Genomic DNA, 15,917 nt, shown 5'->3' with positions numbered 1-15,917 from the left:
ACCAAACCTCTTGCCAAAAATAGCCGATCTACAAGCTCACAACGCCTCGCAGTGCGAGGCGTTGTGAGCTTGTAGATCTGCTATTTTTGGCTAAAGTTCTCAGAATATGGACACTAGGGTTCAAGTTGTTAATATGAAAAAGGAGAAAAAAGTTTCTATCAGTCAAAGATTTGGAGGACCCCCAGTAGTAACTCTGGGGACCCCCTGTTGAAGACCCCTGGTCTATACTGTTCTGTTGATGCACATTTCTCATTTAATTTTTTTGTTTGCAAAAAGCTTAACTTAAAAATTCAATTGACTCCATTATTCTTACACATAATTGTGGTAGGAGACTGCTGTAGGCTATAGTGCTATTGAATTGAATTACAAGGACTTCTGACGTAAACATGGCGGTAAAAGGACTTATTTGGGATGTTCATTTAAGGCAGGGTGTTTAACTGTACTGTACTATTTATGTGTTTTTTTTATTGACTATTATTGTAGGCATACTGTTCTTTATTTTCGTCTTTTATTTTTGTCTAATAAAATATTCAATCAATCAATCAATCAATCAATCAATCAATCAATAAATATAGGTTATAACAAAATACAGCCTATACCCTATATCTCTCTAAGACAGGCTATTAGGCAAACACAATAGGCCTGAATGAATGAATTAAAACGAAATCATGTTTCAAAATAGCCTGTCAAGGTTTCAAGCCAGGATAACATGTATAATTTAATTATTATAACATAAAGTGCATGGGTGAGCATTACTTTCTGTTGATAAACATTTCCAGTGCAAAGTAGCCTACACAATGAAAACCCTATGTAATTCAAAGTTCTCCTATTTTAGTTTGAGTGAATAAATAAACTCAAGACAGACAGTGGATCTGCCCCTTGGGCGAGCTCCCGTTAGCATCGCGCTAGCATTTACAACATGTTAGCATTGTCTATGGGACACCCCATGTAAATAGCTAATTCGCTAATTACACAAACGGGAGCTCTAAAAAAGCGATTTCAACACATTTTGTGACATCCACGGTCTCTACTAATATCCACGGGCGTTGTAATCCAATGAACCACTTGTGCAAAAATGTACTTCTCTTTTATTTGATCATAATCCAGGGCCGGATCTAGGCATAGGCAAGGGGGGGCAATGCCCCCCTAAATTCCCTGTCTGCCCCACCAAACATGATGGCATGCAAAAATCTAAAATTTCAAAAATATTAAACTATTTGAAATGTTCTGCTACAACTAGGTAGATGGATAGATAAACCGATAAGATATTAGAGAGAGAGAGATATAGGTGTAAGACCTGTTGTTTACGTGTTACAGGTATAAGTATGCCAAAATGCATAGTTTTCTATGCATTTCGGGTGTTTTAGGGGTTTTTCCCCGCCCACACGTGGGCTGGAGGTGACCCCCCCTATCATTTCTTCCTGCCCCACCTAGTGCTAAAGGCTAGATCCGGCCCTGTGGAGGATATATTTACTGTAATACTAGTGGAGGCTTTGCTTGAATGAAATTAGAACCCCTCTTAACCACTATAAAAGAAGATTCTCAATCTCAGGCTGCATTGAACCTTCTACTGGAGCTGAACATACACTCAACACACTCAGAACGCATTTGATCAGAACATCAATGTGCAACTTTAAAGACTTCAACATGATACTTGTTGTTGCAGTTCTGTTGCTGGCTGTAACAGTCCACTCTGCTCCTCGCTGCGATCTCAACCTGGCTCTGGACTGTGAGGAAATCTACAACAACGTCTCCACACAGAGTGGTGTGTACGACATCTACCCCACTACTGCACCAGTCAAGGTCTACTGTGACATGGACACAGATGGAGGGAAGTGGACAGTCATCCAGAGAAGAGTGGATGGCACTGTGAACTTCTACAGACCCTGGGCTCAGTACAAGGCTGGGTTTGGAGACGCATCAGGCGAGTACTGGCTGGGTCTGGACAACATGCATCTCCTCACCAAGGACAAAAAGTATCAGCTGAGGGTGGACATGGAAGACTTTGTGGGAAGCACAGCGTCTGCCTCTTACTCCTCTTTCTCTGTGGGTTCTGAGGCTGATGGCTACAGGCTGCAGGTTGATGGCTTCACTGATGGAGGAGCAGGAGACTCTCTGACCTATCACAATGGAATGAAATTCTCAACCTTTGACAAAGATCAGGACGGGTCCGGCAAGAACACTGCACTTACTTATTATGGTGCATATTGGTTCTCGGGCGGTCACCATTCTAACATCAATGGTCTTTACCTCTGGGGACCGACGGCTCATACTGCAAAAGGTGTAATCTGGTACCACTGGAAGGGTCATAATTACTCCCTGAAGGCTGTAGCGATGAAGATTAGACGTGTTGCTTAAATATTTTTTAAAGTTCACACGCATAGATTATTTGCACACTGGTGGTGGACACTGGACAGTAGCTGAGTGCATGTACTTGAGTACTGTACTTAAGTACAGATTCTGAGGATGTGTACTACTTGAGTACTACATTTTCTTTTATTTACTCATTACTCTTACTTGACTCTTACTTGAGTACATTTGCAAGGCCAACATTTTTACTTTTTTAAGTAAGGAGGGCTGAAAAGTACAGGGTACTTTTAGGTTGTCTGTTTTCTTGTTTCTTCCCTAAAATAAAATTGGCCACACATGCATCTGCTCTCTCTCACACTAGCCTCGTCTGTGGCTTCCCCCTCCGTTCGTCAGTGGCAGAGGGCTCTCAAACTATTCCCGATGACATGAGGTTATCGAAGCAGAATCGGACATGGCTACTACATGACACCTTGTTTTCCTTCCTTTTACACGTCCGAGTATGCAAAAGAAATATGATGCCTAACCAGGGACTGGGGTTGCAAATTAGCCTTGGCTATAAACCCTATAATGCAACGGTTTCAACTTGATACGTTGTTTTTTGTATTGCCCCTGTCAAATAAACATATAAATAAAACAAAATCTAGCTATCATTAGTCAAGGTTTCTGTATTGTTACATCTTGTATGGGAGTGTAGGAGTAAAAATAAGTTCAGTTTTTTTACTCTTACATGATTAACATTTTTACTGATCTACTTTTACTTTTAGTGGAGTACATTTTTACCAGGAGTATCTGTACTCTTACTCAAGTACTGGGGTTGTGTACTGTGTCCAACTCTGATGGTTTGAAGGTTTTTATGTTTATTCTTTTCTCTCTTTGGGACTCAATAAATGCATACAGTTGATATCTGTATTGTATCACACGTTATTACAGTGGTGACCTGTTCTCTATGGCTCTTAAATAAATATATAATCCAAGATGTTGTAAACATATTGTTTCACCGTCATTAATAAAGAGATGCATGCAAAGAGGTGTATTTGTTAAGCCTTTATTAAAAGGTTGGGTGTATAATGCATTATAATCACATTTACAATGAAGTATAAGGCTTCATAACCCTTGTTATGAATGTTTATAATTATGCATAACAAGGTTTATGAAGTATTATAAGTGCTGGTCATACTACATTATTAAGCTTTGTATAAGTCAAAACTACTTTAGGTTTCAAATTCAAAAATAGCAAAAGCAGATTTACAACCTAAAAAAAGAAAAAAATGGGAAAAAAATGGAGATATGAGTCTGCCTGACAACAGTGAAATAGACAGAATAATAATGGTGTGTCATCAGGACAGTCTGGTGACAGGAAGGATCAGTGCTTGTTCAACAGTCATGGCAGACACTGACCTATCACATCACTGTTGTCAGGCAGAAAACTCTATACTCCATATTCTAACTTCTTTTGTGCTCTTTGTATAGTAAAGCTCTTCCTGAATTATACTTCAGAGTCACACATCAAAAGCACCAGATCCACAAGTTTCAAACATGACGTGAAGCGACACGTTTTGAGCTTGTAGATCTGCTACTTTTGAATGGGAATCTTGAAAAGTGACAGTTTTGGACATGAGGTTTCCACCCAAAAGATGAATCAGTAGTGGAAGTTTTTCTTTCTTTTTTTTTGTAGTAATTCCACAATATAAAAATACTCTGTTACAAGTATTGGCATCAAAATATACATAAAGTACCAAAGTAAAATTACTATGTACACATTTTCGGGGGGGAAAAACAGTCAATCTGCAAGCTCACAACACCTCATATTGCATAGGGGTGGTACTGTATTATGTAAATTACATTGTAAGTAGCTTCTCCTCACAAACTCTTACCTGGGGTAAGACGAGAGGCCATCAGTGCCACCTTGTGGCGCTTTCATGAACACAAACAAAGGCTTGTTCCATTGTCCATTTCATTGGTTGTCATTCAACTTACAGAAACATGAATGAATGTTGAGGTGTTTTTACTTTAATAAATCACATTTTCAGTACTTTAATTCATACTTCTCCTCCACTAGGCTACATCTCAGAAGTAAATATTGTAGACTAAGTTTTTACTACATTTTGTTTTATCCTTCCTTGGGTTTAACCTTGCTTTCGAATCAACCTCCTGGAACACTGTAGCCTCTATTCAGTTCACCAACTCTGGCCCAGCTAAAATGCAATCATTTAACCACTCACCATTTATATGTTGGTCATCTACAAGCTCACCAGCGCATCACTTTGTGCTGCGCCTCAAGCTTGTGCAAAATTTGAGCTTGTAGATCGTCTATTTTTGCTTCTTTTGAATTGGAATCCTAAAATGTAACATTTTGATTTAATTTCAAACACATTTAGTTATATACTCATGTTAACTTTATGAATCTAAATAAATTGGACATTAAATTGGCTACTAATATAGACTGAAGGAATTTAAAGCAGGTCATGTTTGGAATTGTAACAGCTGAAATCAGTAATATATCAGTATTCTGGTATTAACCTGCGGGCCGCATTGCGTGAAGGTGGGGGCCGCATGTGGCCCCCGGGCCGCCAGTTGCCCATGTATGCTGTACATACATACAAAGCCAGATGTAGGAGCGGTTAGCACTGCTCAAAAACACTTCAGACCAATACACTTTGGCCATTTTAAAATAGATCTACAAGCTCACAACTACAAGCTCACAATAATGATTTTCTAGGGAAAATCGGAGAAAATCTTGAATCCATAGAATGAGCCTAGGATTAAACCTATTCAATTTCAATTCAAAGGAGCTTTATTGGCATGAGAAAACATACGTTTACATTGCCAAAGCAAGTGTCCAAATATAATAAAAACTGTTGAAAATGGAGAACACAATATACAGTTGGAGGTCACCAGTGCCCAAAGTGCCAGTCAGTTTTCCAACCAGCAGATGGTGTTAACCACACACCAGTTGAAACAGAGAATGAGCACCCTACCCTCCCCTGCCCCTTCTTTGTATATACTTACTGTTTGTTTAGAGTTAGACTTACTGTTTTCTTTTCTTTTTTGTTCTTTCATTTTCTTTTCTTTACATATCTACTGCATAGTACTGTGTTCTATTCGTCTGTCATTCAATGTTATATGAGATACTTAAATGGTTTCCTGTGTAAATAAGCTTAGTCTTTTCTAAGATCTCCTTTTAGTAGACCTTGTACCAGTGAACTGTACCGTCATGAAACTGTACCTTTTCCTATGCAAACTTCTAATAAAGTCTTCAATCAAAACACAAAAGCTCCATGAGGTTCCAGGGTATTTAAAAGGTGACTCTGCCAGAGAGTAGTGGTAACATTTTATTGGATTTATAGTTTACAAACGCCATTCCCCAAAGGAATGGCGTTTAAGAATAAGAATATTCCATAGCATGTTATGTTGTAAGTAAGTGTGGGATTAAATTAAATTAAGCGTCTAGGACAGGTGGTGCATCTAAGACTATAAGACACACTTTTGCAGCTTTCATAAATCATTCCAAAATGTGCATTATGTAATGTTCATGTCTGGAATGTTCTGGTTAGGGTGGTTATAGTCATACACAGGACAGGTCACAGACATGTTATTATGGATTCCACCTACGTTATAGGATAGTCCAGTCTTACCAGTGTCTGATTGGCTCCCTGGCAGGCATAGTTTTACTGAAGTTAGGGTTAGGTTTAGGCATACGGCATAGTTTCACTGAGGTTAGTATTAGGATTAAGATTAAGGGGGGAAATCTCGCCATTTCGACGTCTCAATTGTTCGACGGTCTGAATCTTCGACGTGCCAATATTTCGACTATGGAATCGCGAAATTTCAGCTCCGGGTTTAGGCATAGTTTGTTTAGGGTTTAGGTTAGATCTTTAGGCATAGTTGCAAAAAGTAAACGCTTGGAAGGAAGAACTGTCAATAACGGCAACTACTGGCTCCATAAACATCCATAAACCATCCATAAACACACGTCACAGACAATCATTGAGACAATCATTGTCTCACACCTGTGTCTCACACAGAAGGGGTGAGTATCAGTATAAGATCATGATGTGATTATTTCTGTAAGACACTCTTGGTGCAGGGGTGTCCATTGGGTATGGCAGGGGTATGCAGCTTTGATTGAAGAGAAACCCGCACACTCTGCTCCAAGGGGTATGCAGCTGCCATACCCTGGGTCCAGGGGGGAAAAATAAAAGTTACTTTTAAATATAAATCCATGAATGTCTCTTTGTCTATCTGTGCTGGTTATTATGTTGTTAAATTACAGTAAAATAACTACAAATGCAAAAGTCAACAAAATGCCTTTAACAAGGTATTATAATTATATTCTCCACACTTGTATTCTCCCCATCTTGACAAGATGGTATATTCCCAGGTTCCGCAGGTCAGCTGCACAGGTGCAATGCATTATTGTTAATTGTGGCACATTTATTACAGTAACATGCCAAGTTTAGCGGCACTTGAACAACCGTTCCAGGCTGCCATGTGTCCAGCCCAAGAAATCGTAGAAACTAGGGGAAAAAATTAAATGTACTTCTTAAAATAAATGTATCATGCCTGTTGCTAAGGTATGAAAACATGACTGGTGTCTCTTGCACGCACTCCACCATACCTTAGCTTTTTCTGAACTGACGCCACTGTCTTGGTGAAGGTCCAGAGGGACGAATGTTAGCGTTTAAAGGAGTAGTTCACCCCCAAAATGACTTTTTTTCTATTGATTACTCATGCCATGGAGAGTAGAGTTCAATAATATTTTTTGGTTTTTGTCGCATTCTTAAGACAAAAATTTGATTCGAGTAAATTTACCCCCATTGATTCCGGATATAGGAACCCGTTTCGAAACGGGTCCACATCCGGAACGAATGGGGGTAAATTTATTGTTATCACATTTTTGTCTTAGGAATGCGACAAAAAAACTAAAACTATTATTGAACTCTAGTCTCCATGGCGTGACTAATCAATAGAAAAAAAGTCATTTTGGGGGTGAACTACACCTTTAAATAGAACTGATGCTGTGCTGAGCAAGAGCAGTGTGTATTTCCTCATGCCATTTGTCATTCTTTAAACACACGCTAAAATCAACAAACACAATCTCTGTGAGATTGTGAAGTCGCTCAAGGTGTTCAAAGGCGCTAGCCTGTGCAGCAACCTGCAGTGTCCACTGAACCGTTGAGCTCAACCGAGTCCAACTGAAAACCCATGCTGTCTGGTGGTGGCGCCGGGCTCACAATGGACTGAGCAGACAGAATCTCCTCCACCAAGCGTCTGAAACGCCAAGGTGTACAGGTTAGTGCAAGAGACAATACATACCATTAAAGGGATACTTCACCCCCATGAAAATTTACCCATTATACTGTGAAGCCGTGAATTCATGGACAATTTGTGCCTTTGTCACATTTTCAGACAAAGTGTCTTGATCCTTGCTTCCTTTTCTCTATTTCTTTTTTTTCCTTCTTTTTCTTTTTTTTTCTTGTCTTTTTCTCTTCATTTCTCTTCATTTCTCTTCATTTTTGAAATTTCCATCTCAAATCTGTTTTTCTAAAAGGGTAGGCATAATAAGCATTGCTTCAGCCTATGCCTTTTTGGTCAGAAATGTGGCTTTATTTTGTAGACTAAATTTTGTTTGTATTCACTATAAAAGAAACTAGAAAAGAAAATTTCTAAGAAATTTTAAGTGTGCCTGCAGCTCGCTAAGTCCCCTGAAAAACACGTTTTGGCATGAAACGGTTACGTTTTGCGCGTTTGTGGTGCCCCCTATGGGTCGTACGGCACTTGCGGCACTTATTACGTGCCGAAATTTTGTGGCGACATTACTTACTTAAGTATGGCGGATTACAATAAGTGTTTTGCCATTGCATGGCAGGCACACTTAATTAAAAAAAAAAAATTGTATGATGCCACAAGAATGACTGAAATAAACTAAACTAAACATCATTCACCATGAAGGAATCAGGCAAAAACAAAAATCATCCATGAATTCAAGGCTTCAGGGGGGGAGTCATTAATAGATACTAGGGCATTAATGACTTGTGATTTTTGCAAGTCGACTCGACTCAGTAAAAAGTTGAGTTGAAGTCGACTTTATCGTTTGATGACGTCATCACATCACACATGACCCCCCCCCCCCCCCCCCCCCCCCCACCAATCATTTTGGGGGTCCCCAGATGATTAACTTAATGTGCAACATTGTTTTCTCACTCAACTGTAAACAAACCAACATAAAGTTTTAGTGTGTAGTTGTAGAGGGTATCTACACATTTCTAAAGTGCCAATTTAAGGACTTTTTAATACCTCTAAAATGGCAAATTAAACATTGTCCAAATTGTCAAATGTATCCACAAGTTTCCAACATCCCATAGTGCATGGCGCAGAAGTTGGACGGAGCTTCCGGCGTCGCAGCCGAGTGTGATCTACAAGCTCACAGCGGTTGCATCTGCGACGCGACGTGAGCTTGTATGTCTGCTGTTAACCGGAAGTGTGGTGCAAAAAATTCTCCAGTAAATTCCTGCGGAAAGAGGTGGATAGAGGCAGAAATTGTGAAAATAGCAGAACTACATGCTCACAACGCCTCGCGAGGCGTTGTGAACATGTAGATCTGTATTATTTTATTTTTTCAACTTCGACTTTCGACTTTCTCTGGTGGGAGTCGACTTGTGTAATGAAGTCATGTAGATCTGTATTATTATTTTTTTTCAACTTCGACTTTCGACTTTCTCTGGTGGGAGTCGACTTGTGTAATGAAGTCGACTGGGTCGACTTATCAACTTTTTTGTTAATACAAAGACATTTTGGAGGTTGACTTTTTTGTCAATACAAAGACATTTTGGAGGTTCCTTTTAGTATCATGCATTATCAGGAAGTATGCTGCACTGTGTTCCCTCTACCGTATACCTCATGGCCTCGTTGACGTTCCTGTTGTCTTTAACTGAAGTGTCCATCCAGCATGTGAAGCCACAGTCCTGACTGAACCTCTGTATGCTCTCCACCGACACCACCCGCTCCGTCAGGTCACACTGGAGAGACAGAGAAACAGGAGGAGGGAATGAGAGACCGGTACTTTACCAAATACTTTAAATGTTCTGTTCTCAGGGGCGTCACAAGGGGTGGGGGGAAGTGGGACTGAGTTACTAGGGCCCAAGGTGGAGGGGCCTTCATTATTCTATCCTTTAGCTATTGAAAAATAGCAGATATACAAGCTCACAGCATGGCACCGAGTGCCGTGCTGCGAGCTTGTGGATCTGCTATTTTTGAAAAGTCGTGAAAATGTGTGCAAATCTTTGAATATATGTATTTGTTTGAATATTGAACATTTGTAACTCAAATTTTGCTTCTGGGGGGTCCCTGGAACAAAACATTTTGAGATGGGGTTATTTTGGGGTCCTTCACATGAAAATGTTTGAGCACGACATAGAAACATAGATTTTTCAGGGTTAGGGTTAGGGTTAAATGTTCACGATTTTTCAAGCTTGTGAGCTTGTATATCTGCTATTTTTCAATAGTTAAAGCAGAAAAGAATGCGTAATAATGTGTTCCCAGTCTAAATGGGTTAAACCCTCTCCCCCTATGAAGAACATTCATGGGGAGCCCGCAGTGAATTCTTGTACTCAAGGCCCAGAATTTGGTGCGACACCCCTGTCTGTTCTAGCGTAGCTTCATTCAGGGGCGTCAATTGGGTATGGCAGGGGTATGCAGCTGCCATACCCTGGGTCCAGGGGGAGGGGGGGGGGGAAATAAAAGTTATAAATAAATATAAATCCATGAATGTCTCTTTGTCTATCTGTGCTGGTTATTATGTTGTTAAATTACAGTAAAATAACTACAAATGCAAAATGTAACAAAATGGTCACTTAAAGGTATATTCAGTCATTGTACTTCATTCAAATAATAATATAATTTGTACATTTTCCATTCATTCTCCTCACTAGAATGTGTGCTGACCATAAGGACTTCCACCATGGCCCGTGTTACGAGCATAGCTAGATTTGGTTTTCAGAGGTGGCCAGCCAGTCCTCGACCAATCAGGGTAGAGTATGGCTGTTGTTATGTTATGATGTTTAGTTATGATGGTCAAAATAAAAGTTTTGAGAACCACAGTCGCTCTGAATTAAGAACGTCTGCTAAATGCCTAGATTGTAAACTACTGAACTCATAAAATGCCACAGTCTCGTAGTAAATCAGTATCATACATATCCTGAAGCTAGAGACGTAGGCCTACCGATATTCAGTGATTGGGTCTAATGATCAAAACGAGAACGTTATAATGGTGTCAAAATCTATAAAAAACTAAACATTTTCACGCTGTAAGGCCAGTAAGGGACAAGATGACCCCCAGCCACTTTCATTATCACTGAATACACCTTTAAACAAGGTATTATAATTAGATTCTCCACACTTGTATTCTCCCCATCTTGACAGAATGGTATATTCCCAGGTTCCGCGGGTCAGCTGCACAGGTGCAATGCATTATTGTTAATTGTGGCACGTTTACTAACATGCCGCGCAAGGCGTTGTGAGCATGTAGATCTGCTATTTCACAATAGAAGCGTTGTTACAAAATGTAATGCCTCTTTTCCATGAGGACTCCCATCTTTGCCATACCCTAGCTTTTGCTGAACTGACGCCACATGACTTCATTCACCTTATTGGCCAGCAGGATGCAGGGGAGAGGCTGCCCATTGGACAACATGCTCTTGTCGTCCAGGTCCTGTTTCCAGTGGCGGCAGCTTTGGAAGCTGGCTGAGTTGCTGACGTCGAACATCACCACACAACCTGAAGCTCCTTTATAATAGATCCTGTTCATAGAGATGAAACGCTCCTGACCTGAGGAGACGCAACACAGTTATACTGTATAGACACACATGGATGCACACAGAGAACCTAGTGGGGCATTAACCAAAAAGTCCACAAGTCGACTTCATTACGACATTCATTAGTTCATTAGTCGACATTGTGTAATGTCGAAGTTGAAAAAAAAAATCCTTTGTATTTTTTCTATCATTATTTTTGCTCCATGTGTGCGTCTGTACAGCATTCAAACAGTAGGATTGCTTATTGTCAAGGACAGAATGATCCAATATTACAGTGCTACATTACATTTGGTATAACATGGTTCTATTGTGAAAATAGCAGATCTACATGCTCACGGCGTTGTGAGCATGTAGATCGGCTATTTTCACAATTTCTGCCTCTATATATTTGACAATTTGGACAATGTTTAATTTGTCATTTTAGAGGTATTAAAAAGGCCTTAAATTGTCACTTTAGAAATGTGAAGATACCCTCTATAAAACAATGTTGCACATTAAGTTAATCATCTGGGGACCCCCCAAAATAATTGGGGGGTTGCGTGTAATGTGATGACGTCATCAAACGATAAAGTCGACTTCAACTCAACTTTCTACCGAGTCGAGTCGACTTGCAAAAATCACAAGTCGTTAATGCCCTAGAACCTAGTAGTCATGAATTAAATACTGAGGGCTTCCAACATAAAAAAGGCCGTAAAAAGTCTTATTTGGGATGATCCTTTTAGGCAGGGTGTTTAACTGTACTTGTACTGTACTACATTTCAATTGTATTGACTATACTTGTACTATTCTACATTTTTTGTCTAATAAAATAATCAATCAATCAATCAATCAATCAATCAATCAATCATGTACCTGCAATGTCCCAAAGCTGCAGTCTGACTTTCTCTGTGTCTGTCCAGAGCAGCAACTTCATAGTAAACTCCGCTAGAGAGAGAGAGAGATTGAGAGTTAGAGGGTTTAATTGCCCATCTTAATGACTGTAATCATTGCTTTTAGGTTTTCTTTATTTTATTAATTTGTATCTTATGTTTGTAATCTATTAACCTGTCGCGCTGTCATTTCCTACACTCGTTAGTGCAACTATCTTTGAGCGGTGCCTCAGTGCTCCAACAAGTGACCTAATGTGTAGATATGTACTCGTATCTCCAAGTTTCAAATGTGTTCGTTTTTTCGTAAAGTAACTTAGCCCTGCTTCATCACACAAGGCCGTCGCACAAAAGTAGTGAAAACAGCCGATCTACAAGCACACAACGCCTCGCACCGCGAGGCGTTGTGTGCTTGTAGATCGGCTGTTTTCACTAGTTTAGTTCATTTTTTAAATGATAAATACAAAGTGAACGGTTTTGGACATACAAGGTTTCCACGTGTCAACGACGATATACATACCTACAGTATATATGCTGTTTATGAGTATGGAGTGACCGTGTATGAGCATTGATTTGTTTGTCCGTGGGAACACAACACGGTTTGCACTCAACGTACAGTAGGCCTAAAGGTTTTAGATACATAAATGAATCTTCAATGTAATATTGCTGCAAATAAACGTTTATACACATACACCAGAGAAGCTTCATAGCAGCAAACGTAGTCTTTACTGATAGGCTATACAAAGTATATTACCTCCCATTGTCATCTTGTAATTCTTGTTGAACTCTCCGTTGACAAAGCGGTGCACAAAGGAGGATTTCCCAACGTTTCCATCTCCTATGATCAGTATTTTGAACTGGTGCTCCATCATACTCTCTCCCACTCAGCTCAACGCGGTTGAACACAACAGCATAGAGAAAGGGTTCCTCCAATTTAGACGGAAGACATCAACGACGATGCTTGCAAAGCCTCATGTTCAAGATTCAAAAGCCACAACGTGTGATGCACTGTACAGTGCATGTCAGTTCTTCACAGTAGCCTGCGGCAAAGTTTGTTTTTCCTTTCGTTTAAACAAGGAAGCTATTACTGAAATCTCTGGCTGACCTTATCAGCTGTTTTTCTTGCCTGACCCCAAGTGTTGTACCCCAAGTACTACCCTGCCCTAACTCAAGCCCAGTGTATCTCTTTCGCCATCCTAAAAGTCTAAAATAATGTCTTTACGTTCAGAATAATCGCTTTGGCTGCTTGGCTTAAGTGGTGCTCTGCTGCTGCCAGATTTGCTTTGTGGACGCAGCTGCCAAGCAGGCCCTTTTCAACTGCAAAAGATTAACACAGAACTTTCCATAATAAAAAACATTTCCATTATAGCAGGGGTCTTCAACAGGGGGTCCGGGACCCCTAGGGGGTCCTCAGAGTTACTGCAGGGGGTCCCCCAAATCTTTGTGTGATAGTTTTTTCTTTTCTACTACTTTTTTATATTAACCACTTGAGCCCTAGCGTCATATTCTGAGAACTTTAGCCAAAAATAGCAGATCTACAAGCTCACAACGCCTCGCGCTGCGAGGCGTTGAGAGCTTATCTGGGAAAGCTTATCTGGGAAACCTACCTTAACGCCCTCATTAGCATAATGTATGCGAGCATAATGTATGCGCACCACGCACACACGCATTTCCAAACCACGCCCCGCCCCCAATTTGCATATGTCGACTAAGCTCCTCCCCTTCATTTACATACGTCCGCCTGCATTTTTTACGCGCTGGGAAACGCCACTTAACAGCCTCATTAGCATAATTTATGCGGACCACACCCACACGCATTTCCAAACCATGCACCGCCCCCAATTTTTTTAAGACGACTAAGCTCCTCCCCTTCATTTACATACGGTCGTCTGCTTTTTTTATGCGCTGGGAAAGCTACCTTAACGCCCTCATTAGCATAATGTATGCGAGCATAATGTATGCGCACCACGCCCACACGCATTTCCAAACCACGCCCCGCCCCCAATTTGCATATGTCGACTAAGCTCCTCCCCTTCATTTACATACGGCCGCCTGCATTTTTTACGCGCTGGGAAACGCCACTTAACAGCCTCATTAGCATAATTTATGCGGACCACACCCACACGCATTTCCAAACCATGCACCGCCCCCAATTTTTTTAAGTCGACTAAGCTCCTCCCCTTCATTTACATACGGTCGTCTGCTTTTTTTACGTGCTGGAAAACCCACCTTAACGCCCTCATTAGCATAATGTATGCGAGCATAATGTATGCGCACCACGCCCACACGCATTTCCAAACCACGCCCCGCCCCCAATTTGCATATGTCGACTAAGCTCCTCCCCTTCATTTACATACGGTCGTCTGCTTTTTTTACGTGCTGGAAAACCCACCTTAACGCCCTCATTAGCATAATGTCTGCGAGCATAATGTATGCAAACCACGACCACACGCATTTCCAAACCATGCCCCGCCCCCAATTTGCATATGTCGACTAAGCTCCTCCCCTTCATTTACATACGGTCGTCTGCTTTTTTTACGTGCTGGAAAACCCACCTTAACGCCCTCATTAGCATAATGTATGCGAGCATAATGTATGCGCACCACGCCCACACGCATTTCCAAACCACGCCCCGCCCCCAATTTGCATATGTCGACTAAGCTCCTCCCCTTCATTTACATACGTCCGCCTGCATTTTTGACGCGCTGGAAAACCCACCTTAACGCCCTCATTAGCATAATGTATGCGAGCATAATGTATGCAAACCACGCCCACACGCATTTCCAAACCATGCCCCGCCCCCAATTTGCATACGTCGACTAAGCTCCTCCCCTTCATTTACATACGGTCGTCTGCATTTTTTACGCGCTGGAAAACCCACCTTAACGCCCTCATTAGCATAATGTATGCGAGCATAATGTATGCAAACCACGCCCACACGCATTTCCAAACCATGCCCCGCCCCCAATTTGCATACGTTGACTAAGCTCCTCCCCTTCATTTACATACGGTCGTCTGCATTTTTTACGCGCTGGAAAACCCACCTTAACGCCCTCATTAGCATAATGTATGCGAGCATAATGTATGCAAACCACGCCCACACGCATTTCCAAACCATGCCCCGCCCCCAATTTGCATATGTCGACTAAGCTCCTCCCCTTCATTTACATACGGTCGTCTGCATTTTTTACGCGCTGGAAAACCCACCTTAACGCCCTCATTAGCATAATGTATGCGAGCATAATGTATGCAAACCACGCCCACACGCATTTCCAAACCATGCCCCGCCCCCAATTTGCATACGTCGACTAAGCTCCTCCCCTTCATTTACATACGGTCGTCTGCATTTTTTACGCGCTGGGAAACGCCACTTAACAGCCTCATTAGCATAATTTATGCGAACCACACCCACACACATTTCCAAACCATGCACCGCCCCCAATTTTCATACGTCGACTAAGCTCCTCCCCTTCATTTACATACGGTCGTCTGCATTTTTTACGCGCTGGAAAACCCACCTTAACACCCTCATTAGCATAATTAATGCAGCCTCATTTACATAATTAATGCAGACCACGCCCCAACCTCATTTGCATAATTAATGCAGACCACGCCCCCCAATTTAAATAATTACGCTAATTAGCTCCGCCCCCTGCATTCGCGTGTAATTAGCAACAAGACGCGCGCGTCAAATGCATGTTGTGCAGTCTCATTTACATAATTAATGCAGACCACGCCCCAACCTCATTTGCATAATTAATGCAGACCACGCCCCCCAATTTAAATAATTACGCTAATTAGCTCCGCGCCCTGCATTCGCGTGTAATTAGCAACAAGACGCGCGCGTCAAATGCATGTTGTGCAGTCTCATTTACATAATTAATGCAGGCCACGCCCCAACCTCATTTGCATAATTAATGCAGACCAC

The 15,917-nt window shown here is 41.2% G+C and overlaps 2 protein-coding genes across 2 annotated transcripts; one reads left to right on the top strand and one right to left on the bottom strand.

The window, feature by feature from the left end:
* Window positions 1–1,647: 1,647 nt before the first annotated feature.
* On the top strand, window positions 1,648–2,358 carry LOC308291067 (microfibril-associated glycoprotein 4-like; the record flags this gene model as incomplete). The annotated part of the gene is made up of 1 exon (XM_080732980.1): window positions 1,648–2,358. The coding sequence occupies one exon, from the start codon at window positions 1,648–1,650 to the stop codon at window positions 2,356–2,358; it is 711 nt and encodes a 236-aa protein (XP_080589106.1).
* Window positions 2,359–7,448: 5,090 nt separating this feature from the next.
* On the bottom strand, window positions 7,449–12,861 carry LOC308291066 (ras-related protein Rab-7L1-like; the record flags this gene model as incomplete). Its single annotated transcript, XM_080732979.1, has 5 exons — window positions 7,449–7,581; window positions 9,208–9,329; window positions 10,955–11,136; window positions 11,976–12,047; window positions 12,744–12,861. 5 exons carry the CDS (start codon window positions 12,859–12,861, stop codon window positions 7,449–7,451), a joined length of 627 nt encoding a protein of 208 aa, XP_080589105.1.
* Between the last annotated feature and the right edge of the window lie 3,056 nt (window positions 12,862–15,917).

Source organism: Nannobrachium achirus (genome assembly GCF_963921795.1).
Source record: "Nannobrachium achirus genome assembly, chromosome: 9".
NCBI classification, from domain to species: domain Eukaryota; kingdom Metazoa; phylum Chordata; class Actinopteri; order Myctophiformes; family Myctophidae; genus Nannobrachium; species Nannobrachium achirus.
Note: the sequence above shows the minus strand (reverse complement) of the source record. Positions and strands in the feature narration are given on the sequence as shown.